Below are 23,883 nucleotides of genomic sequence, written 5' to 3'. Positions count from 1 at the left end.
CGGCGGCCAGGAGGGGAGGTGGGAGGGAGGGTCTGGCCAAGGGATGCTGCACAGCAGAGCAGAGAAAAACCAGGCCGTAGAGCAATTTGAAATTAGACAGTGAAACATATAGAAAGCAAACCTGGAACAAGGAGAAATGAGATGATGGGGCAGGTAGAAAATGACTGATTGCATGGTGCACAGAAATCAGGCAGTGGCTGGGAAAAGTGGTACAGTATGTCTGATAGAAATTAGACAGTCTTTCCATCGGAGATTGGGCAAGGTTCTCCCAGAAAGTGTGAAGCAAATCTTACCCAAATCCAGATGTAGAGTCTAAAGGAAATTGCAAGAATGTTAAGAGAAATTTGACTATGGGGCAGATAGAAATTAGACAGCAGGTCTTGGATAGAAATCATATGATTTTCCTGAAAAAAATTTGAAGGGGATGGATTTAATGAAAATAGTAATAAAAATCAGGCCATGGGTCTGCTAGAAGTTGGGAAACAGATCTGAGAAATCAGATGGAAATGAACTGTGGGCCTAATAGAAAAACAGCAGAACTAAAGGGGATTGGGCTACAGGTCTAATTAAATTAGAAATTGGACAATTATATTTATCTGAGTCACACTGATGACTGTTAGAAATCAAGCAGAGAGGTTGGTAGTCATTCAGTGGCAGATAGAAATATGGTGGCCATTCCAGAGGAAATCAGGTGGTTGAGCCAGTAGAGGAGCAGTGGGTCTAATAGAACTCAGCAGGACCAATAGAAGTTGGGCAGGAGACCTGATGGTAATTGGATAGCCATTCTGAAGGAAATTGGGCAGTAGGTAGGGATCTGGAAATAAGTGAGTGGGAAAAATTGGACAGCATGTCCAGTAAATATCAGGGTAGAAAGACGTTTCTTGAAAGAAATCGTACGCATCTGAAACAAGAGAGAGGTGGGCTTGAAAAAAATGAGGTGACAGACCCAGTCGAAATAGAGCTCTCAGACCAACTGGGCAGTGGACTGAAAGGAACCTGGTAGAAGGTCCAAAAGAAGTCAGAACACAGGTAAGTCAAAGAACAGTCAGGCAGCAGAATAGGAGAAATAGGCTAGTGGTTCTAAAAGAAATCAGAAAGTGGACAAGTCAAAAAGAAATCAGGCAGTGGTAAGAGGGACACCCCCATGTGGGATCACAACGGTGCAGGCTCCTTATTTGGCCAGGACTTCAGGCATCGCACCCAGCCAGCAGCTGGGGGAAAGAGAGGGCGGAGCCTGGTCCGCATGAAGGGCTGGTGCCCGACCTGGCATGCCCCTCAGGTCCGGCAGCTGCAGGAAGGGGCAGCCCAGCTCCGGACGGTGTATGCAGGTGAGCACGCAGAAGCCATTGCCAGCCGGGAGCAGGAGGTGCTGCAGGGCTGGAAAGAGTTGCTGGCCGCCTGCGAGGATGCCCGTCTGCATGTCAGCTCCACAGCCGACGCCCTGCGCTTCCACAGCCAGGCCCGTGACCTGCTCTCCTGGATGGATGCCATCGCCAGCCAGATTGGGGCAGCTGACAAGCCCAGGTGCCCCTCACCTCACCTTGGGCTTCCCTCCCTGCCTCTGGGTAGCCACCCCAACCCTCATCAGTCTTCTTCCCATAAGAAATCACAATAACCAATACCCGCATGGCACCTCTGTTCATTTGTATTAAGACTCCTTGTCAGGAGTGGCATGGGGTGGGGGATCAGAGCCCAGAGCACCCTCCTGCCTTCTGTCCTTTCCAGTCACCCTCTACTTCCTAACTGTGGGAGTGTCACAGCCTGGATAGGCTGTAACCAGGGTAGGGATAGGGACGTGTGGGACTGTATTTGTGATTTAACTCAGTAGGCATTGATTTATTGCTCACATAAGGGTTCGATGTGAGTGTCCAGCAGAAGCCTGTCTCATGGTGACTGGGAACCAAGGTCCTGGGAGTCGTTTGCTGGACCCTCTACATCCAGCTGCAGATGAGAAAAGGAGAGCGGGAGGGTCTTATGGGAGGTACTAGAAACTAAACCTACACTCATGTTCTGTCAGCCTGTGGCCCCAACCTGGCTGCCAGGGAGGCTAGGAAATGTAGTCCAGTAGTTAGTCCAGTGTTGTATCCAAGAAGACAAGGACTTGGAGAGTGGTGGACACATAACAGTGTTTCTGTGACTATGGAGTCTTGGGCCTAAATTTATTAACCCAGCAAATATTTATTGAATGCCTGCTTTGTACCAGATGGTGAGCAAGGCCAACCCCCTGCCCTCATGCAGCTTACATTCTGAGGGGAGAGAGAGACAACAAACACCTAATATTACTTCAGATAGTAGTAACTGCTCTGAAGAAAAATAAAGCAAGGTGAGGGGACAACGTGCTAGCTGGCAAGTCCTCTCTGAGGGTGTGACATTTGAGTGGAGCTCTGAATGAAGTGATGGTGAGCTGGGTAAAGTTTTGGGGAAAGAGGTTTCCAGGCGGTGGGATCAGCAAGTACAAAGGCCCTGTGGTAGGCTGTAGTTAGGGATGGTTGAGGAAGAGCTAGACAGTCATTGTGGCTGGATGGAGTGGGTGAGGGGGACAGTAGATACTGGCAGGAAATGACGTTTGAGGGGCAATAGGGCAGGGTGAGGAGTTTGTCTTTTCTGCAAGTGAGATGGGAGCCGTGGGGGAGTTTAGAGCAGGGGAGTGATGCAGTATGACATGTATTTGAGAAAGATTGCTCCAGGTGCCTCATGGGAAATAGAGTGTGGAGAATAAGGGGAGAAACAGGTAGATTGGTCAGTTGGCTGCAGCAGTAATCCAGGTGACAGATGATGGTGGCTCAGCCTAGTGTGGCCCAGTGTGGTCATAGAGATGGGGAGAAGTGATTGGTTTTAGGGAGTTAAAAGATCTCTTTATTATGAAAAATCTCAAACAGACACAGATGTAGCACAAACAGTGTAGTGAACCCACATGTGTATAGTGAACACCTGGCTTGATCAACTATCAACATTTGGCCAACCTGGTTTCATCTATACCCTCTCCCCACTCTTTGCTGAATTATTTGAGAACAGATACCAGGTTTCATATCATTTCACAGGTAGAGTTTTAAAGTTATAAATGTCTAGTCTTGACTGATGGAGTACTTGCAGGGGCTGATGGAAAAAGAGGAGTCACAGATGAATGATGGGTGAATCTACTGAGATGGAGAATTTCAGGAGAGGGCATTTTTGGGAGATAGGGGAAAATCAGATCATTCTAAACACACTAAGTCTTACGTAGGAATCATTACAATGTGGGACCTTCAGAAATAAGTTTGGATATATTAAGTTTTATAAAGCTACAGTTTCTGATTGTGGAACCTTCAGAAATTTGGAATTTATTGTGGACATATGACAGTGGAGAGCAGTGCTGTCCAATGGGAGCCACAAATGTGAGGCACAAATATAATTAAGGTTTTCTTGTAACCACATCAAAAAATTAAAAGAAGCAAGTGAAAGTTAATTTTAGAAATTCATTTTATTGAACCCCATATACCCAAGATATTCACAGTTCAACATGTAGTCATTATTAAAGTCACTGAGATATTTTACAGTCTTCAAAATATGGTGTATACTCTACTCTTCAACACATCTCCATTCAGACTAGCCACATTTCAAGTGCTCAGTTGCCACCCATGTCTACTGGCCGCCATGTTGGGCGGCACAGCCTTAGAAGGTTATTATCATTGGCTAGTGGAAGCTTCAGAAGATTAGTTTTAGAAAATTAGAAAAATTGGATCTTGAAATACTAGGTGAGAATCACAAATGCATCTTGTGAAAGTTGGAGTCATTGGATCAGTGAAGAACCTTGGACCCTCAGAACTTAGTCACAGGAAGTGGGTGTCCTGGTAGTGTAGAACTGCAGCCTCAGGGATTGGGGCTCACCGGGGGCTGCGTATATGGGGTGGGTGGAGGGAGACTGTCCGTGGCTCAGATCCCTGCCCGCCACCCGCTGTAGGGATGTGTCATCAGTGGAGGTGCTCATGAACTACCACCAGGGCCTGAAGACCGAGCTGGAAGCACGGGTGCCAGAGCTGACAGCCTGCCAGGAACTGGGGCGCTCTCTGCTGCTCAACAAGAGTGCCATCACTGATGAGGTGGGGAGGCGGGGAGAAGGGTGTTCTCCTCTGCCATCTGTGCCCACTGGGGTGGGAAGCCACTCTTGATGCCTCTCTCATCCACCCACCACTCCCAGATCCAGGCACAGCTAGACAAACTGGGAACCAGGAAGGAGGAGGTGTCGGACAAGTGGGACCGCCATTGGGAATGGCTGCAGCAGAGTGAGTGGGGGCCCAGATACACTCCTGGAATGGCCCAGAAAGGGTGACAGAGACCTGCTTTGAACACCATTCTCAGGTCCCCAGCAGCAAACATGAACGCCTGGGAGGGTGGACAAGGGGGCTGCCTTGCCATTGGATCCCTGGTGGCAGATGACTATGGGAGAAGCTAGTGCCCTCAGAAATACCCCCACCCCTCTCCTTCCTGCAGGGCCCAAAGCTGGTAGAGAGGAAACCAGGGGTATATGGGAGGCCAGAGAATATAGCCGCTGCCCCATGAAGGGCCCACTTGTGGCCCCAGCTCCCTTATCCCATGTGTGTTCCCTCAGTGCTGGAAGTGCACCAGTTTGCCCAGGAGGCGGTGGTGGCTGATGCCTGGCTAACAGCCCAAGAGCCGCTCCTGCAGAGCCGGGAGCTGGGCAGCAGCGTGGATGAGGTGGAGCAGCTTATCCGGCGACACGAGGCCTTCCGCAAAGCAGCTGCTGCCTGGGAAGAAAGGTTCAGCTCTCTGCGGCGCCTGACCACGGTCAGCACCCCTGATCCTGCATCCGCCTGCATCTCTATATGTGAGACAGACAGACGGACGGGGACCTGGTGCTTGGTGCTCAGCTCGGTGCTGAGTGAGGGCTGAGACAGAGCCTCAGTGGGCTCCCTGCCCGGGTCGGGGGTGGAGGGGGAGAGTGGGCGGACTTGTCACCAGACCAGGACAGCCCAGGGCAGAGACGGGAAGCACAAGGGGCTTGCCGGGGGAAAGTCTGATCTGAGACTTGAAGAATCAGGAGAAGCTACAATTGTACTCAGAAGTCTTAAGGTCGTGGTGGGGGTACTTAAGGAAGGAGGCAGTGGGGGTCAGAATGATACCTAAGAAAGTGATGATTTAGCCAGTTCTTAAAAGAACACTAGGTGTTTGCCAGAGAAAATAGGAATTAAGTTCCGACAGAGAGCAAAGCATGGGCATAGGCCAGAACAATCTTGCTTTTTCACTAATAAAAGCGAATAAACTGGGTGATCAGGCGGACAATCCAGAGCCGCCTTCCCAGATCCCCACCACCACGCCCCTCTACCTGCCCCTGCCTGCCCCTCTGTCCCCAGATCGAAAAACTCAAGGCGGAACAGAGCAAGCAGCCGCCTACCCCGCTCCTGGGACGCAAGTTCTTTGGGGACCCCGCGGACCTGGCGGCCAAAGCGGCGCCCCTGCTGCGGCCAGGGGGCTATGAGAGGGGCGTGGAGCCGCTGGCCCGCCGGGCCTCGGACACGCTGTCGGCCGAGGTGCGGACCCGGGTGGGATACGTGCGCCAGGAGCTCAAGCCCGAGCGCCTCCAGCCGCGCATCGACCGGCTGCCGGAGGTGCCGGTAAGAGTGGAGCCCACGGCCCTGCCGGCCTCACCGGAGGACGCGGCGGAGACCCCCAGGGCTCCCGCGGCGGCAGAGCAGGTCCGGCCGCGGCCGGAGCCCCAAGAGTCAGCTGATCGTGTGGAGGAGCTGCCAAGGAGGCGGCGGACCGAGCGGCAGGAATCAGCCGATCAATCCGAAGAGGCTGCGCGGAGGCGGCGGCCGGAGCGGCAGGAGTCAGCGGAGCACGAGGCAGCACACAGCCTTACTCTGGGCCGCTACGAGCAGATGGAGCGGCGGCGCGAGCGGCGCGAACGGCGTTTGGAGCGGCAGGAGTCCAGCGAACAAGAGATGCCCACCAGAGGAGACCTAGCCAAGGGGTGAGACCCATGTGCTCAGGGAGTGAGGGAAGGGTGACAAGGAGAACTGGCGCTGCGCAGGCCCAGGAAAGAGGGCTTCCGGGCTCAGACCTGCCTAAGGAAGGAGATACTGTCCTGATACCCGTTTTGCAGAGTGAAAACAGGCTGAAAGAGGGTAGGAGGCCAGTGTCCCACAGCAGCAGTTCTAACTGTTGACGGAAGACAGAGTGCCTTCCTCTAGGTGCAGGTTCTCAGCTGCTGAGGTCTGACCCTTGCATCCAATCCCCTGAACGGCCCTGGGCAGGGATTTTGTCCTCCACTAGGCTAATGGCGGAACTACCACCTCTCTGACTGCAGATAAGACCCTTTATCACAGTCTCTCTCAGTCTTACAAACTGGGGGCTGGTTGTCATCTCCATGTTATGGATGGGGCAACTGAGGCAAGTCACACAGCTTGGATGGATGAGCAGGACTGGAACCAAGGCCTTTCAGAATCCAGAGTTAACCAGAGTGCTTTGTGTGATGTATCCAATCAGCTGCATCCCAGAAAAATACCCTGGTTAAATACCTTTGGTCAAATACCTTTCTGAGAAAATGATTTTTTGACTGCTTTTTAATTTTGTATTTCATGAACATTTGCTGAGTGCCCCATCTGTGTGTGGTATGTGCTGGGGATAGCAGTGGCAGAACCAGCCCAGCCGGGCTTTTCATGGGCCTCACGGTCCAGTAAGGGAAACAGACTTGGTCACTGAATAGTGATGACCCAGAATGGTTAGGACTGGGATGGGTAAGTCCAGGGAGCTTGGGAACTCAGCAGGTAAGTGGACCAGTATGTTCAAACAACAGTGTGTTCAAAGGCTTGAAGGCACCAGTTAGCATTTTTCTCTTTGTGCTGCTTAAAACTCAAAGGGGAGGGAGGGAGGTTTTGTCCTGCATTGAGCAGACAAGTCCTGAGCAGCTGTGGTGTGTAAGGCAAACATCTGAGAGAAGCACCTGCAGAAGTGGACAGAGGCCTGGCATCTCAGGCCAGAGGTGGGGCACCCAGCCAGGCTGGTCCCTGGGAGGAGGCACCCCAGTTCCATTGGGTCTTTCTGCCTCCCCCACCCCCAGGAAGGCCACCCTGGCGGACATTGTGGAGCAGCTGCAGGAGAAAGAGACAGGCCCAGGGCTTCCTGTTGGGGTAAGTTGAGCCTCAGGATGGGTGCGGGTATGGGGAACCTTCTCTTCAGAGCAGGAGTCAGGATCCCAGAAAGGCTATTACCTAGCCCTTGCCCCCACCCCCACCTGAACCCTGCAGAGACCCTCAGGGGATAGGGAGAGCCCCCAGATGCCTCCCACAATTTGAAAATTTCTCCCTTACAAAGATGAGGTCAGGTACCTAGGAGATTCCTAAAACAGACACACACGGACTCCAGACTTTTCGAACATCTGTCCCAGACAGTCTTTCTCTAGCCCAGTGGGGGTTTCAGATTTCCTCCTCATACACAGCCAGCCACACACACACAGAAGGAATCCCCACATTCCTCCTACAGACAGCTGGGACACCACCTGCCCAAGATCGAGAGGGATTTCAAACCTAGGAGGCTTGACAAGACTCACTTCCCAGACCCGGTGGGGTTCCTAAAAGTTGGGTCTCCAGCCCTGAGGTTCCAAGACAGATGGCCCTGCAGACAGATGGGACCCCCAGACCCACGAGTTCCCCCAGACAGATGGCCTCTACACCCCCCTATGGACAGCACCCCTCTCCCCCCTCCCTTCACACAGCCGTCGCTGCCTCAGCCTCGCGAGCTTCCCCCCGGCCGCCTGCCCAACGGGCTTGAGCCGCCGGAGCGGACACCTCGGCCGGACCGGCCGCGGGCGCGCGACCGGCCCAAGCCGCGACGGCGGCCGCGGCCGCGAGAGGGTGGTGAGGGCGGGGGAAGCCGGCGCTCGCGCTCCGCCCCGGCCCAGGGCGGCTCCGCCCCCGCGCCTCCGCCACCGCCCACTCACACAGTGCAGCACGAGGGCTTCCTGCTGCGCAAGCGCGAGCTCGACGCTAATCGCAAGTCGTCCAACCGGTGAGCGTGTGGGTGGGGCTTTGGAAGGCGGGTCCCAAGCTCAGAGTGTCCCATGAGTGAATAGATGGAGCTGACGAGGGGTGGGAGCTAAACTTCAGGGCGTCCAACCGGTGGCGGGGGTGTGCGGGGCCTGACTGGCGAGGCTTAACCTCTAGAAATGAACTGGAGGAGCGGGGCCTGAGGTTAGTGTGTTCGGTGGGTGAGGGGGTGGAGCTTATGTGGGGGCGGGACCTGAAGACAATGTAATGAAGGTAACTGAAACGCGACCCAGTTGCGTAGCAACAAATTCAGGAGCAAACTAGAGTTAATAGCAAACTGAATGTGGGGTCCAGTCTAGAGGGTTCCAAAGGCTTGTGAGGTGGAGACTGGAGAGGTCATCCTGTGTGATGGGTCAACCCTCGAAATTTCAAGTTGGGGGAGGGTCTGAAAGGGGCGGAGCCCGAACTGTGAGGGCTGGTCTAGAGCGCCGCAAATAGGCCGCCAAATAGGGACCTAACGGTGATGTGTTCACTCTTGGAATCTAGTTCCTGGTTGTCCAATACTTTTTTGTCCAGCTGGGAGGTTGAATCTAGGGAAAGGTGGGGCCATAAAGGGAATCTCTGGTCCAAGAGCTGAGTGAGGCCTAGATCCAAGATGTAAAATGGGCAGAACAAGTTGAGGTTTTACTTGTAAGATCTGGAGGTAGTCTTTCTTCCTTGTGCCAAGGCCAAAGTGGGGATAAACAGGGGCACCGCGCTGTACTTTGCTCTTGGGAAGACTTCCTTCTCTGTTGGGGCTTTGGCTGAAAAGGGAGACAGGAATTCCTCATTCCAGACAGTAGACCAATAGATCTTCCTTCAGGGGATTCTGTGGGGGTGGAGGAGTGGCAAGGAACATGCCCAGACAAAGGCTTATGGAGGAGAAAGCTTAATTCTTGCTCTCAGGTAATTCGCTATGGGTGGGGATAAAGCAGGGCAACCCCAGTAGGGGCTCTCCTAGGCAAGGCTTGGTACTGAGGGACTCAGACCCTCCACTCAGCTGAAGAACAGCAATAAGGAAGAGCACCCCAGGAAAATGGTCCAACTAGGGCAAAGGCCGAGGGGGAGGAAGGCTCAGATATATTCAGCTCATGAAGGGTGTTAATGAAGAGTACCCAGGCAGAATGCCGCAACTCTGTCTTGAGCCCTGTCTCGTCATCCCAGGTCGTGGGTGAGCCTGTACTGTGTGCTCAGCAAGGGGGAGCTGGGCTTCTACAAGGACGCCAAGGGCCCATCATCTGGGGGCACACACAGTGGGGAGCCGCTGCTCAGCCTGCACAAAGCCACCAGCGAGGTGGCTAGTGACTACAAAAAAAAGAAGCATGTCTTCAAACTCCAGTGAGCGCCCCCAGTGGGCAAGAGGGAGGGATCCAAAGCCTAGCTTCCCCTCTCCAGCAATACCCTGCTCTCCAGGAGGACAGCTGGTGAATGGGTGGGCCAGGCCCCTGTCCCAGATCCTCCAAGTACTGTGTCCCCTCCTACAGGACCCAGGATGGCAGCGAGTTTTTGCTCCAGGCTAAAGATGAGGTGAGATCTGGTCCTTTCTTTCCTTATTTGGACCTCAGGACCACCTGGTTGGGTAATGGCTCAGAGTGATGGGGCTGTAGCGGAAAGGACAAGCCAGCATTAGTGGGGTTGTACTGGGAAAGGCCACGGGCAGTGGGAGCCCAGAGGAAGTTCCTAACCTAGTTAGGGGCTGGGAGGATCTGGAGGGCCACTTGCCTTGGCCTCCGAGGTGAGGCTGGAAAAATAAGAGTTAGCTAACAAAGGATGATCCAGGTAGAAAAATCCACAAGCACAAAGATCCAGAGGTGCAGAATTGCATTAACTGTGCTGGGGAACGTTCAAGGAGGAAAGTTCCCAGAAAGGTTCCCAGGGACTGGATCTCAAAGGGCATTATGGGCCATTTGGAGGAGGTTGGAGTTTGTCCAAAGGGCCCTCAAGAACCCTGGCCAGAGTTTTTGAGCAGGTAAGGCTTACAGTGATACATAAGAAAGATGCTTGGGCTACTGTGTGCAGAGTAGATTGGAGAGGGCAAGAGTGGAGGTGTGGAGCCCAGCAGGTAGCCAAGGCAGCGACCCAAGCCAGAGGGCACAAGGCTTGACCAGGGCAGGCCTGTGGGGAGGGGAGGAGAAGGTAGGTGACAGAGAGAGGAATGTGAGTGGGCCTTGGGTCTGGGCCTTAAAGGGAGAGGTCAGGGGAGGGGCAGGCATGGAGGCGGTTTGACGAGATGTTGAAAATAGCATTTGTTATCTCATTCATCCTAATGAGACTATGAAATAGCTTTTATTCTCTCCATGCCTCCTCTGCTAATCTTAAAATCAAATCTTTTCATCATAGGTTTATTGTGAGAATTAAATAAGTTGATACATATACAGTACTTAACAGGTCCTGGTAAATGTCAATGTTTTTTACCTGTCTGCTGATATTATTGGTTTTTATCTCTATAGTGAGAATTATATCATCCTATTGCATAGGATTAAGTGAATTATCTGTGATAGTGCTTAGGATGGAGTCTGACCAGCACATACTAAGTACCATGTACTTTTCATTATTATTATAACCCCATTTAATAGATAAGGAAACTGAAGTTCAGAGAGGACAGTCTGATTCCAGACTCATCTATTTCTCAGTCTCCTCTCTTCAAAATATGGACTCTGTGCCATTTCCCTATCCAGGAGGAGATGAATGGCTGGCTGGAGGCTGTGGCTGCCTCAGTCGGGGAACACGCTGAGATTGCCCGCTGGGGCCAGACACTACCCACCACCTCGTCCACAGACGAGGGCAACCCCAAGCGGGAAGCTGGGGACCGCAGGGCCAGCGGGCGACGGAAGTGACTTCCCGCGAGGCCCGACACACCTCTCCGCCCTTCCTCTGCACTGTGGGCACAAAGACACTTTCTCTTGCGCAGGGGCGGGAACCCCTAGTTCCACCAACACTGCGGATGCGCCATGACGGGCATTGGAAAGGAGGGGACTTCTCCTGCACCCCAAGAAGTGGTGGGGGGATTGCTGCCCCTATAGCCATATCTCGGCCCCTTCCTGCTCACCACCCCTACCCCAGGTGCTGGGGCCCCATTATTTTTATGCAATAACTGAGTTGAGGGGGTGGGTAAGGGGCCAGTTGAGCCAAGCCCCCTGCCCATCCCCAGATTCTGCCCCAAGAAGCTGGGGTGGTAGGGGCGATAATTTCTGCCCCCCTCTCCACCCTAAGGATGGGCACGGGGGCGCTGGTGAGGTCCCCTGGACCATCCAGGGTGCTAGGGGGTGGGGAGGGGACGCCCCCTCCCCGCCTTTACCTCACTTCCAATGCTGCCTTGATCTCTGTCTGGGAAGGGGGAGTGAAGGGGTCCTAGTCCCCACACTCCGCCGTCTCAGAGCCATGCGATAAATTCCTGACTTAGTTTATTTTTGCAAAACGTCGACCTCCTCCTCCCCCGCCCCGCATCAGCGAAGGCTTTTAATGGGAGGGACGTCAAAGCTCAAAACTGTCTTCCTCTCTCCTCCCCCCTCCAGTTGTAAATGCCACTTCGTGAGGGGAGGGGCGAGGGGAAGCCCTCCCCCTGCATGCTTCTGGCTGGAGCACCTCCCTGGGGAGTGGGGGAACCGGGTTGTGAGCAGCCCCCATGGCCGCCAGGAGAAGTCGCCGGGGCCTGGGGGTGTGGAGCGGTGTGGCAGGCGCGCACACTGTATGTACCTATAATAAAACCTTGGCTTTGACGGTCTATGCTGGTTTGTTCGCGTTTCTTGAGCTGTGCCCGAGGATGGGGGTGGAGGGGTGGAGAGACTGGCTGCGAGAACATTTAGATGACACCCTTGGCGTGGACTACTTTCAGCCTCTAAACACGGGCCCTCGACGAAGCACCTAGGTGGGATTCCTAAAATGGGAACCCCAGAGGGATGGAGGGATGTTTTGTTGCCACTGCTAACTAAACTTCCCCAAAGGGCCCGGCAAATCCGCCCCGTCCAGGACAGGAAAGGCAGGCCCCTTTAAGGAGGCGGAGAATTTAACTGCGACGTATGAGCACTTTGTCCAATCGCCGTCCACTCCTGGAGTCTCCGGTCCAATGAGCACGCGGTGGGGGCGGGGTCCCAGTGCACACCCGGAAGCGGGTACGGGCCGGCGGGCTCGCCTGGGGGCCATGGCAGCCGTGGCGTCTGCGGCTGATGGGGTTCCAGGTCGGGGTCCTCCCGCGGAAGTGATTCATCTGAACGTGGGAGGCAAGAGGTGAGTGTAGGAGACTCGAGCCCCCCTCATCGGGGGCGGGGAACTGGGTGGGAGTACCCGCCTCTCTCGGGGGGAATCCCTGTCCATCAAAGATTGCTCCGCCTCACGCTGGAGGCGCGGGAGCCTGGACCAGCGCTGTGGGAGAAAGGGAATTCACCCTGTCCTAGGGTAGGAGGCGGCATTCCTCACCCTCCAACCATCATCTCGTGTCTGCTCACTTTCCCCGCACAGATTCAGTACCTCTCGCCAGACTCTCACCTGGATCCCAGACTCCTTCTTCTCCAGGTGATTGGGAGAGCGAGTTTGGGGTGTGGGGGAGAAGGAATGGGGAGACCTAATTTCCCCCTGCCCCACCCCGAACACACACCCCTGCCCGTGACACCTGCTCTGCGTCCCCTTCCTGCAGTCTTCTAAGCGGACGCATCTCGACACTGAAAGATGAGACCGGAGCCGTGAGTAGCCCTAGAGCTGAAAGGGGCGGCGGGTAGAAGGGGAGACAGGGCCCCTACTCACCCCGGCTCTTTGCCCCATGCATCCCTCTGTCCCCTTCCCCGCAGATCTTCATCGACAGGGACCCCACCGTCTTTGCCCCCATCCTCAATTTCCTGCGCACCAAAGAGTTGGACCCCAGGTTGGCATGGAAGATAAAGAGGCATCGCCCACCGTCTTCACCTCCTGAGAAGTCTCCCCTTCCTCTTAGAACATTCATTTAAGCTCCTTGATCATATTTAAATTATGCGTCTTCCTAGTATTCCCCTCAAACACACGCACATTTCCGGTATCATCATTCTGGTCAAAATTTGCTACATCTTGGGATTCTCCGTGCAGTTTCAAAAACTTCCTCCTCAGAATTCTCTGCCCACTCCCACTCCCCAGACTCTGACCCCTAGTCAATTCTGCTACTCAGGGGTGTCCACGGTTCCAGCCTCCTCCACGAAGCCCAGTTCTATGGGCTCACTCCTCTGGGTAAGTGGGGCCCCATCAGCATCGTCATTGCACAGAACACCAGCTCCCTAGTGAAGAAGCTCTGTCTTCCCTCTCTCTCCTGGAAGAAGGTTGGGTTAGAACTGAGAGCACTAGATTTGATCCTGGGTCTCAGGAGAGTGGTAGTATTCTGTAAAGAGAGAGCTGGTGGGAGGGGAAAGGGATCTGCCTCAGTATCCTACAAGTCCCAGCCTTCAAGTCCTTCCGCCTCAGTTCGTCGTCTGCAGCTTCGGGAGGAGTTGGATCGATCTTCTTGCGGAAATGTCCTCTTCAACGGTTACCTGCCGCCACCAGGTGGGCACTACTAAGGAATGCAGGGGAGGGAGGGTGGACTAAAGACTACATTTCCCATAAGGCTGCAGCCCTTGGGTGCCTGTAATGTGAACCCTGAGACTATGTTAGTTGCAGTTTATGTTAGGTGCTTGGACTGACGCTTGGAAAGGAAATAAGAAAGAGCATTTCCAATGAGGCAGTGAGCCAGCTAGCCCCCTTGAAGCTCAGAAGCATGCCTTAGAGCCTCACGGGAGCTGTAGTCCAGGTTTAATTTACTGTGGGGAAGTTTAGGAAGAACTGGGGTCCTTTGCATGGAGGTGAGAAATAGTAAAGAGAACTTACTGACTGTAATCTTCATGGCATCTTGGAGCAGCCAGTCCACTGGGCATGGAAAATATGCTCCAGTAGTTATTGAGAACTGTAGTCCACCAGGCTTTGCTGACTGGTAGAAGGAACAGAAGAGGGAAGTTCAATTTATGGCTTTATTTCCCTAACCTAAGTCAATACCTACAGCCTTCATGAAGTGTGCCAAATATGAAGACCTATGCTATTTACTTAGTTTTGCCTTGTTTTTTAAAAAGAAATCATTTTAAATAGAATCTTCCTATCACTACCTTTATACTGTAAACAAGTAAACATGAAAATAATACCCAAACATAACAGTGTGATTAAACTCTGGCTAGATGCTGTCACCTGCCCAATGGACAGGCTCCCATTTCTGAAACAGAAGGATTAGCACATATTGGAGAACATCACTAGAAGGCAGCAGCAAACTTATTCTTTCTTTGATGGGCTCAGAAGAACTTAAAAGGGAATGACTTGCAATGTGATTGAGTGTCATTTAACTCCATGTCCCAACACCACCTAAAATCTTTTGCCTGAGACTATACAAATCAGTGGCGGAAAATCAGTGGCATATTTTAAAGCACTTGCAACATGGCAATTATTACAATTACTGTCGCTGTGCCCCTTCTGCCTGCCATAGTGTTCCCAGTGAAGCGGCGGAACCGACATAGCCTGGTGGGGCCCCAGCAAGCAGGGGGACGCCCAGCTCCTGTTCGACGGAGCAACACGATGCCCCCCAACCTGGGCAATGCAGGGCTGCTGGGACGAATGCTAGATGAGAAAGCCCCACTTTCCCCATCAGGTACATTTCTGTCTCCTTGGAGGCTGGGCAGCTAGTCGGGCCCCTGTGACCCTGCCTTGATCCCTGCTCTTCCCCTCAAGGGCCACCCGAGGAGCCAGGGATGGTGCGTCTGGTGTGTGGACATCACAACTGGATCGCTGTGGCCTATACGCAGTTTGTTGTCTGCTACAGGTGCTTTAAGGAGGGTGGTGGTGGGAGGCTTTGAGCCCTGTTGATTGGGATGGCTTGGAGTGAGAGTTGATGATGTCCCCCAACTCTCTAGGCTGAAGGAAGCCTCTGGCTGGCAGTTGGTGTTTTCCAGTCCCCGTCTGGACTGGCCCATTGAGCGACTGGCACTCACAGCCCGGGTGCTTGGTGGGGCTTTGGGGGATCACGACAAGATGGTGGCAGCAGCCACAGGCAGTGAGATCCTGCTTTGGGCTCTACAGGCAGAAGGTGGTGCCTCCGAGATAGGTATGGTACCAGCCTTTTTCCAGAACTCTCTGCCCTTTAGAATTCTATTCCAACCCATGGTCTGTTAGTATTCTCTACCCCATTAGAATTCTCTGGCCTGTTAAAATAACCTACCCCATGTAATTCTTATGCCCACAAGAATTCTTTGCATTATTAGGATTCTCTAATCCTTTAGAATTCCATATCCTGTTAGAATTCCTTGGCCTGGTAGAAAAATCCAACCACATACAGTTCTCTCCTCCATCAGAACCCAGGGCAGTGAGTTCTGACAGAGGAGAGAATTGTTAGATCTCTTTGCTTTGGAGCCAGTAGAATCCCAGAGCCTTATAATCTGTGTTCCCATAAGAAATCTCTGACTTCTTAGGAAATCGTTCCCTAACAAATCTCAACTCTCATGAGAATCCTCTGCACTGATAGTTTTTGCCTTGTTCAAAATCTCAACTGTGTTAGAATTCTATGGCCCCTTAGAGCCCCAGGCCCCATAAGGCATCTGGCTCATTGTACTCCTCTGTAACTCCTGCTGGAATCCTCTGTCCTGTAAAGATCCAATGGCCTGATCGAATCCTCTGGCCCTTGGAGTTCTTCCTGCCACGTTCTTCTCTGCCCATGAAGTGGGGTCCTGACTGGGAACTCTGTACCTTCTGCAGGGGTCTTCCACCTGGGGGTGCCTGTGGAGGCCTTATTCTTCGTGGGGAACCAGCTCATTGCCACAAGTCACACGGGGCGCATTGGAGTGTGGAATGCTGTCACCAAGCACTGGCAGGTCAGTGTGCTGGCCCTCCTGGCTGTCTCTTTCCCAGGTGTCCAGATTATACAGACCCATAGAGGACGTCCTTTCTGCCCCACCCCACCTGGAAACAGCCAAGAACCCAGCAGTGGGTTCTCTGCTGGGGCCAGATTCAGAGGGGATAGAGTGGTGGTAAAGGCCTAAGGACCATCAAGGATCCTGGAAGGGGGCTGCCAAGCTGACATGATGGTTGGGTGGGTTCGGAAAGGAGAGACGATTCTCTGGGCACTGGATTGGGGAGCAGGTGAGGGAGAGAGTAGAGGAGGCTAAAATCCAGTGAGAGACGTGCGAATGTCCATCATTCTCTCTGCACCTACCCCAAGCCATGTCCAAAATATGAAATGACATGTGCACTGTTGTTTTTTCCTGCTAAAGTGTGAGGGTAGGTTCTAAAACGAAGAGGGCAGGGCATGACCGGAAGGGGTGCTACCGACACAGAGTGGGACTCACCGGTCAAAGCCTGTCCTGCCCTGCCCTGTCCCCAGGTTCAGGAGGTGCAGCCCATCACCAGTTATGATGCAGCAGGCTCCTTCCTCCTCCTGGGCTGCAACAACGGCTCCATCTACTACGTGGGTGAGCAGCAGTGGGCAGCCCAGGTGCCAGAGTGCCTCCCCGGGGAAGAGGGAAAGGAAGGGGTGGCTAGGACATCTTGAACACACCAGCTCTCCCCTCCCTGCCCACCCCCAGATGTGCAGAAGTTCCCCCTGCGCATGAAGGACAATGACCTCCTTGTCAGTGAGCTCTACCGGGACCCTGCAGAGGATGGGGTCACAGCCCTCAGCGTCTACCTCACCCCCAAGACCAGTAAGCTATGACCCAGCTTCCCCTATGCCATCAGCAGCCAACCTTAGCCAGCAGCTTTCTCCCCACTGCCATGAAGCATGACTTAAGATTTACTGGGAGGTGGACAGACTTAACTCTCACTTAGTCATTCAACAATCACTTAGGGGAAACCGCTTGTACATGAACATTGTTCTAGGCACCGGACAGTAGCAGGTCTCTTCTCCAGGGATAGAATTGGCCACTAGTAGTTCATCTTTATATTTCTTTTCCAGCTCTGCAATTAGGGTATGGTGCTTGCCTGCTTGTAAACCAAAGGATGCATGTTTTTACAGCAGATAAAGCTGAGTTCTCTCACTTGGGACAGGTTTTTTTGGTTTGTTTTCTTGACCTCAAATGTGGAGAAATAGGTTAATTTTTGTTTTTATTGAGATACAATTCACATGCCATGAAATTCACCATTTTAAAGGGTACAATTTAGTGATTTCTCATAGATTCACAGGTTGTGCAACCATCGCTACTATCTAATTTCCAGAACATGATTTTTGCCACCCTAAAAAGAAATCTACTTCCTGTCTCTATGGATTTGCCTATTCTAGATATTTCATGCAAATGGAATTATGGCTTTTTTCAGTATTATTTGTTTTTTAATGGTTAGTGCTTTCTGGATCTTAAGATATCTTTGCTACCCCCAGGTTGTGAAGACTTTCCCCTGTGTTTTCTCCTAGAAGCTTTGTAGTTTCAGCTTTTAAACATAGGCCTCTGCTCCATTTCAAATTAACTTTTATCTATGGTGTGAGGTAAGGGTCGTGGGATACTTTTTTTCTAGTGGAAGTAAATTTATAACCAAACTTCACAGCATGTCATCACCTTTCTCCCACATAAGGCCCCTTTCTTATTTCTTTTACTTATTCCTTTCCTCTCCACCCTGTGCCACTATTCTGTCATGTTTTAACATTTATCTTTTCATTTGTACATGTCCTTAAAAATGGGGATGGTGGACAGGTTTTTAAACATGTATAAATGGCTTGGGGCATGTATCTTAGCTGTGTTCCTTTGTCCCACTGCCCTGGGTTCATGTCCTTCAGGTGAGTATGCATAACCCTAACCCATTGCTTTTAATGGCGGCACAAAATAGTACAACCATATTTGACCTACCCACATTCCTTAAGATGGTCCATTAAGTTCCTGAGAGTTGCAAAAGAACTTTTCCCCCTGTGGAATGCTGGTGAGGGTGAGGAGTCCCTCACACACACTGGGCTGTATTGTCCTGTTTTGTTTTTTTTTGTATGCCTGTCTGTCTGCTTATATGTCTGTCTGTCTATATGTCTCTGCATTTTCTGTCTTTCTCTCTAACTCCATCTCTCTCTGTGTCTGTCTCTTCCTGTGACTCAGTTTCTCAGTTCCCTATGTCTTCCTGTTTCTCTCTTTTCTCATCTCTCTTCCCTCTCTTATTAGCTCTGTCTCTCTCTGTCTTAATTGCTGTCTCTGGTCTCTAAATTGCTGCCTCTGGTCTGGCCCTTTGTCTCCCTATCCCTGCGTTTCCCACATCTCACCATCTTGCTGTTCTCACCTCCCCCTCTCTCCTTGCTGTCTCTGTTCTCTGTCTCTCTGTGCCTTGGTTTCTTTGTTTCTGCCACCCAGTCCCTCTCCATGTCCTCTGTCCCTCACCAGGTGACAGTGGGAACTGGATCGAGATTGCCTACGGCACCAGCTCAGGGGGCGTGCGGGTCATCGTGCAGCACCCTGAGACCGTGGGCTCGGGGCCACAGCTCTTCCAGACCTTCACTGTGCACCGCAGCCCCGTCACCAAGATCATGCTGTCAGAGAAGCATCTCATCTCAGGTGGGCCATGCGGGCTGCCCCCATGCCTGTCTCCCTGCAGGGGAGATGGCTGAGGCGGGAGCATGAAACCGGGTGGATGAGGGTTTTCACTGGGGAGGTACGACATGTGCAGGGAGCGACCTCTCCAGGGGAGAGAATTTTGACCTGGGACAATAATTGCAGAAGTGCAAGAATACTGTTAAAGGGGAGAAGTCTAAGGGGGAGTCAGTAATTCATTGATTCAGCAAACATTAATAGAACACCTACTGTGTGCCAGGTACGGGATACAGTGATGGGCAAAATAGGCCAAGCCTCTACCCTTGTGGAGCTGATGTTCTTGTGGAGATGGCAGACTATAAATATAAATGTAAATAAATGTAAAGCACTAGCAGGCAATAATGAGGACCATGAATAAAAATGGAGCTGTGTGAGTGGCTAGACTGTGTTGGGGTCACTAAAGAGTGTGGCTCCATGGGCCTTTCTGAGGAATGAGCTTTGAGCAGAAGTGAGGGGATGAGCAATGCAGACTGGTGGGGACAAGCATTCCAGGCAGAGGGAACAGGCACTGCAGTGGCTCTGAGGTGTGGGGATGTTGGCTGTGTCTGAGGGAGCCCCCTGTGCCTGGAGTGGAGTGGGTGGTGGGGAGGCTGAGAGAGGGTGGACCAGGTCAGTGGGACCTTGTAAGTGATGGAGAAGACCATGTCCTTGACCCTGACTGAGATGATGCCACTGGTGGGCCATGACCTGATGTGGGTTCACAGGGTCCCTCTGGCTGCATGTGGGGCAGACCGTGGGGGCAGGAGGGGAGCAGGGAGTCCAGGGAGGAGGCAGCAGCAGTGGTCCAGGCAGGAGATGAGATGGACAGGACCAGGGTGGGGACAGTGGACACGGTAAGGTGAGATTAGGCTCTGGAACAATTTTGGAAGCAGAGCCCGTAGGATTGTTGGCCACTTGCAGTTCTGGGGAAGAGAAGGGCCTGAATCCTGACCGCTTTGGAAGGGATCATCCTGTGGGTTGTGCTGGGGCACAGGAAGGTCAGCAGTGGTGATACCACGTGGGGCCTGACCTGCTGCTGTGCCCGCTCCTCAGTCTGTGCTGACAACAACCACGTGCGGACCTGGTCTGTGACTCGCTTCCGAGGCATGATTTCCACCCAGCCTGGCTCCACCCCGCTCGCTTCCTTCAAGATCCTGGCGCTGGAGTCGGCCGATGGGCATGGTGGCTGCAGTGCCGGCAATGACATCGGTGCCTGCTGGCTCCTGGCCCCACACGCAGGACCCTGCCTGACCCCCAAATGGCTCCACTGGCCCCTTACCTGACCCTTGTAGACCTCTCCTGACCCACCCAGCTGAACAGGTTGACTCCACTATGTGCCACCCAACACCTGTTGACTTCCATTTACTCCCAGAACCCCAGTTGAATTGACACCCCCTGCTGACCCCTGCTGACTGTCACCTGACCCAGGACCCTCCCTTGTCCCTGATGTGCCTGAACTCCATTGTCTGTTGCTAACCCCAACTTTCTCTGCCCCTGCCCAACTCCAGCAACCTGGGAATGGGGACTGAGTCCTGGGAGGGGGTTCACCCATGGGGAGGGGGTGGAACCTTGGGGCCTGGAGGTTCTAGGGACCCCAGCTGGCCTTGACCCTGTCCCTTCCTGTCCCAGGCCCCTATGGCGAGCGGGATGACCAGCAGGTATTCATTCAGAAGGTGGTGCCAAGTGCCAGCCAACTCTTCGTACGTCTTTCATCAACTGGCCAGCGGTGAGGACCATCCCGTCAACGGGGAGGGTGGTCAGAGGTGAAGGCAAGACACCAGCTGGGTCACAGAGGGCAGAGGGATCTCAGCCGAGCAGTACTGAAGCTGCAGCGGCTGGGAGGGAGCGCGAGTCTGGTTCTAGGTTTGGGGGCTGGAAGTGTCAGAGGTGGGGCAGATATGAAGGGTAACAGGGTGAAGCTGGCGAAAGCCTGGGACCTCAGGCAGTCCAAGCGAAGTCAGGGCCAGGGCGGGGGCACAGGGAGCTGGCAGAATGCGGACACAGTACTGGCTCCAACCTGGGACGTGGTCCAGGAGGGTTTTCTTGAAGAGGGAGCTCTGAGCAGAGACCTTAAGGTAAATCAGAAGGAGCAGAAGAAAGAAGGGTGGGGCAAGGGTGTGACAGGCCACCGGACAGGTGTGCAGAGGCTGGAGCTGCAATATAAGGTAACCAGGAGGGGGGCTGTGGTCTTTGGGGGCTGAAGACAGAATAGGAGGTGAGAAATGGGCAGCAGAGGGGGTCGCCTGTCAGCTGCCCGGGAGAGCTGCAACTGCTCTGAGTGCACCGGGAGCATGGGCGCTGTGAGGGGACAGGAGCCAGGGAGGAGGCTGGGAAGGCGCTTGGCTGGGGCAGGCAGGGTGTGACGGGGCCAGAAGGAGGGGAGAAGGGGCTGTGGGACAGATGCAGGAAGGTGAGGGGTGATAGGAGGTGAGGGAGGCCCCCAGGATGTCTCAGCCCTTCCCAGAGGTGGGAACGGGAGAGGAACAGATGTGAGGGAGAGTCACACCGGGGACACATGGTGGGTGTGCTGGTGGACATCAGGAGGCAGCCACAGCTCGAGAGAACAGACTGGGAAGGATGAAACAGCTGGGGCGGGTCACTGGAAAGGGGGGAGCTGATGCTGTAGTGCTGGGGACTGTGAGGGTAAGGGTGAGGGGGACGGGCCAGGCCCCTGGGCAGCCGGGGTGACTCCTGCACCCTCCCTGTCAGGGTGTGCTCGGTGCGCTCTGTGGACGGCTCGCCCACCACCGCCTTCACGGTGCTTGAGTGTGAGGGCTCCCGGCGGCTTGGCTCTCGGCCCCGGCGCTACCTGCTGACCGGCCAGGCCAACGGCAGCCTGGCCATGTGGGACCTGACCACCGCCATGGATGGTCTCGGCCAGACCCCTGGTATGCCCCACCTCAGTTTCATCCCAAGCCCCACAGACAGCTTGAACCCTTCACCACAGCCTCCATCTCAAGGTCTCCTCCCCATGCCCTTGCCCTCTGACCTCTTTTTCCGCCCTCCAACCCTTCCTTGCCCAAGCTTTCCAACCCCCTCTCCCTTAGCTTCTGACCCCGTCCCTTGACTTCTGCATCTTTTCTCCTAACCTGACCTCAATCCTTGTACCTGCCCTTTGGCCCTTGCCCTTGTGCCCCCTGACCCTGCGTCCTTGCCCCCCAGCGGGTGGCCTGACCGAGGAAGAGCTGATGCAACAGCTGGAGCAGTGTGAGCTCACCCCACTGGCGTCCTCGCGGGGCTCTCTCCCCAGCCCTTCACCCCGTACCTCTCTCATCAGGTAGGCATGACTCCACTTCCCCTTCGGTGCAGTGGGGGAGAGAGCAGAATATGGTGGCCTTAGGAGGTGGGGGAGCAGGCCAGCTGCCCCATGATGATCTGCACTGACACTTGTCACCCTCTCAGCCTCCACTCAGCCTCCAGCAACACCTCCCTGTCTGGCCACCGTGGGAGCCCGAGCCCCACACAGGCTGAGGCCCGGCGCCGTGGGGGAGGCAGCTTTGTGGAACGCTGCCAGGAACTGGTGCGGAGTGGGCCAGAGCCCCGGCGGCCGCCAACACCTGCCCCCCGGCCCTCCGCGGCTCTCGGGGCTCCCCTCACACCCCCCAAGATGAAGCTCAATGAAACATCCTTCTAACACAGCTGCCATGGTGCCTTTGGGTACCCAGCTCCTGGGAGACTCAGGTGCCTCCCCACTTCCTGTCAGGACCCTGGGTTCAGGGCCAGGGCCTACTTGGAGTGGTCAGTGTTACTAGGCCCCCATTATCCCCCTTTTCTGAAGCCAAAGTCACCCTCTCCTAATAAAGTTCTCACTGCCAACACCTTATGTTCTTAAAGGGTTTTGTGACCCCCAGGGAAAGGGTGGGAGAAATGTGGGGACCGACTAGGTCCCTGGCTGTAGATTCAGGAACATCTGTCTTCCCTGGTTTAAGCAAAGAAGGGGAATATATTGGTTTACACTCTGGCTTCAGGCACAGTTGGATCCAGGGGTTAAAAAACTCATCTATGATGTCTCTCCATCTTTTGGCTTTGCTTTCCTCTGGGATACATTATTCTCACACAGGTTTTCCCCTCTGTGTGCCAAGATGACTTCAAGTAGCTCCTCAACTTCTCTCTTTAGCAACAACAAAAATCACAGGACTGATTCTCCCTGGTTTGAATTGAGTCAGGTGGCCATCCCTGAACCAATTATTATGGCCAGTGATGAAAGCCTTCTATTGTTCCAGGGATCATGCGGCCTGAGCAGCCAGGAGGTGAGGTCAGCCCTGTGTTGACAGGAGTAGTTCCTGAAAGGTAAATCAGGCTACTATTACTACAAGCAGAGATGAATAGTGAAGCACAGATGTTGGCCTCATGATTGCCACGTCCTTGACATTTGTATCCCAAACCTCACCACTGCAAACATCTTGCCCACCTCCCAGGCTACCATCTTTCATCTCTTTCCTGCCCACACCAGAGAGTATATGTAGGACTGGTGCAGTTCACTGCAGCCTGCTATCCATGGGATTTTTTTCTCATAATAATACCTATTCTTATGGCAACTCCTCAGGGAAGATTTCTGCATCTTTTCCTTGGGCCAATGAGGAGGACAGAAAGTGGGCCAGACTAGGAACAAGGGATTTTAGAATATACTAATCCTAGAATTCCAGAGTTTCTGGAATGCCATAGCTTCTTAACATGGTGGAGAGGGGTCTAAAATGCCAGAAAATCTAGAACATAGGAATACTCTAGAAGGCTAGTGGCTGAACAATATTAGAGTTCTGCTCGCACATCAGAGAATCCAGACTATAGAAATTTCTCGACAGAAGGACCTGAAAAATCAATGATTCTAAAATGGGAGAGTATTCTAATATGCCCAAGAATCTATACCAGTGGGAATATTTTGCATGCCAGGTGATCTAGAACACAGGATTATAAAACACAAAGGAATCTGCAAAACTGAAAGTTTCTGTGATGACTGCCCTTGTACTGTTCACCATGTAAGAATTATTCACTATGTAAGAATTTGTTCACCATGTAAGAACTTGTTATGCTTCAGAAGATCGGAGACTGATGAGAATTAGGCTTGGGGTGGATTAATGATTGTGCATTGAGTCCCCTATACAGAATTTTATTGTTAACAACCATTTGATCAATAAATATGAGAGATGTGCTCTCAAAAAAAAACACAAAGGAATCTGAATTACTAGGAAAACTAGAGCATAAGAGTATTCTGGAATGTCAGCCCTTCTAGATCACTAGTGGGTTTGTGAAATGGGTACATTCCAAGAAACCCATAATAGAAGGGGGTTCTGGATTGTCATAGAATCTAGAACGAATGGGAGGCCTAAAATGTGTTTTATTTTAAAACA

The 23,883-nt window shown here is 53.1% G+C and overlaps 3 protein-coding genes across 6 annotated transcripts in view; all 3 read left to right on the top strand.

The window, feature by feature from the left end:
- SPTBN4 (spectrin beta, non-erythrocytic 4) overlaps positions 1-6,535 on the top strand; it is a 62,675-nt gene extending 56,140 nt beyond the window's left edge. Inside the window, exons 27-33 of one of the 2 annotated variants that reach the window (XM_057492819.1) lie at positions 1,280-1,524; positions 1,853-1,981; positions 3,941-4,079; positions 4,178-4,262; positions 4,589-4,785; positions 5,352-5,971; positions 6,308-6,535. In XM_057492819.1, the coding sequence (XP_057348802.1) occupies positions 1,280-1,524; positions 1,853-1,981; positions 3,941-4,079; positions 4,178-4,262; positions 4,589-4,785; positions 5,352-5,971; positions 6,308-6,311 (1,419 nt within the window). In that variant the 3' untranslated portion in view covers positions 6,312-6,535. The other variant, XM_036896547.2, reaches the window with a different exon arrangement.
- A 124-nt stretch (positions 6,536-6,659) lies between these two features.
- Positions 6,660-11,748, top strand: LOC130681122 (spectrin beta chain, non-erythrocytic 4-like). The gene is made up of 7 exons (XM_057493362.1): positions 6,660-6,676; positions 7,061-7,130; positions 7,715-7,991; positions 8,072-8,189; positions 9,189-9,362; positions 9,509-9,551; positions 10,703-11,748. The coding sequence occupies exons 1-7, from the start codon at positions 6,660-6,662 to the stop codon at positions 10,859-10,861; spliced, it is 858 nt and encodes a 285-aa protein (XP_057349345.1). The 3' UTR covers positions 10,862-11,748.
- A 378-nt stretch (positions 11,749-12,126) lies between these two features.
- Positions 12,127-22,357, top strand: SHKBP1 (SH3KBP1 binding protein 1). 3 transcript variants are annotated; one of them, XM_036896563.2, is made up of 18 exons: positions 12,127-12,251; positions 12,483-12,536; positions 12,658-12,703; positions 12,809-12,882; positions 13,159-13,217; positions 13,449-13,529; positions 14,494-14,655; positions 14,736-14,826; positions 14,918-15,108; positions 15,756-15,871; positions 16,381-16,468; positions 16,583-16,699; positions 18,350-18,520; positions 19,589-19,744; positions 20,165-20,261; positions 21,245-21,423; positions 21,698-21,812; positions 21,938-22,357. In XM_036896563.2, the coding sequence occupies exons 1-18, from the start codon at positions 12,166-12,168 to the stop codon at positions 22,167-22,169; spliced, it is 2,115 nt and encodes a 704-aa protein (XP_036752458.2). In that variant the 5' UTR covers positions 12,127-12,165; the 3' UTR covers positions 22,170-22,357. The 3 variants fall into 3 exon arrangements, with proteins under 3 accessions (XP_036752458.2, XP_036752460.2, XP_057348895.1); XM_036896565.2 differs by having other exon boundaries at positions 12,135-12,251; positions 13,463-13,529; XM_057492912.1 differs by having other exon boundaries at positions 12,141-12,251; positions 12,366-12,536; positions 13,463-13,529.
- Positions 22,358-23,883: the final 1,526 nt, after the last annotated feature.

Source organism: Manis pentadactyla, chromosome 15 (genome assembly GCF_030020395.1).
Source record: "Manis pentadactyla isolate mManPen7 chromosome 15, mManPen7.hap1, whole genome shotgun sequence".
Classification (NCBI taxonomy): Eukaryota; Metazoa; Chordata; class Mammalia; order Pholidota; family Manidae; genus Manis; species Manis pentadactyla.
The sequence above is the reverse complement of the archived record's forward strand: the minus strand, read 5'-3'. Positions and strand labels throughout refer to the sequence as shown.

Excerpts from the sequence above, each read along its gene's own strand:
- LOC130681122 (XM_057493362.1), top strand. Across the intron at positions 7,131-7,714 it reads GCCCAGGGCTTCCTGTTGGG|CCGTCGCTGCCTCAGCCTCG; the intron begins GTAAGTTGAGCC and ends CCCTTCACACAG. Across the intron at positions 7,992-8,071 it reads GCGCGAGCTCGACGCTAATC|ATGGAGCTGACGAGGGGTGG; the intron begins GCAAGTCGTCCA and ends ATGAGTGAATAG.
- SHKBP1 (XM_036896563.2), top strand. The coding sequence starts at position 12,166 with ATGGCAGCCGTGGCGTCTGCGGCTGATGGGGTTCCAGGTCGGGGTCCT. Across the intron at positions 12,704-12,808 it reads TGAAAGATGAGACCGGAGCC|ATCTTCATCGACAGGGACCC; the intron begins GTGAGTAGCCCT and ends CCTTCCCCGCAG. Across the intron at positions 21,424-21,697 it reads TGGTCTCGGCCAGACCCCTG|CGGGTGGCCTGACCGAGGAA; the intron begins GTATGCCCCACC and ends CTTGCCCCCCAG.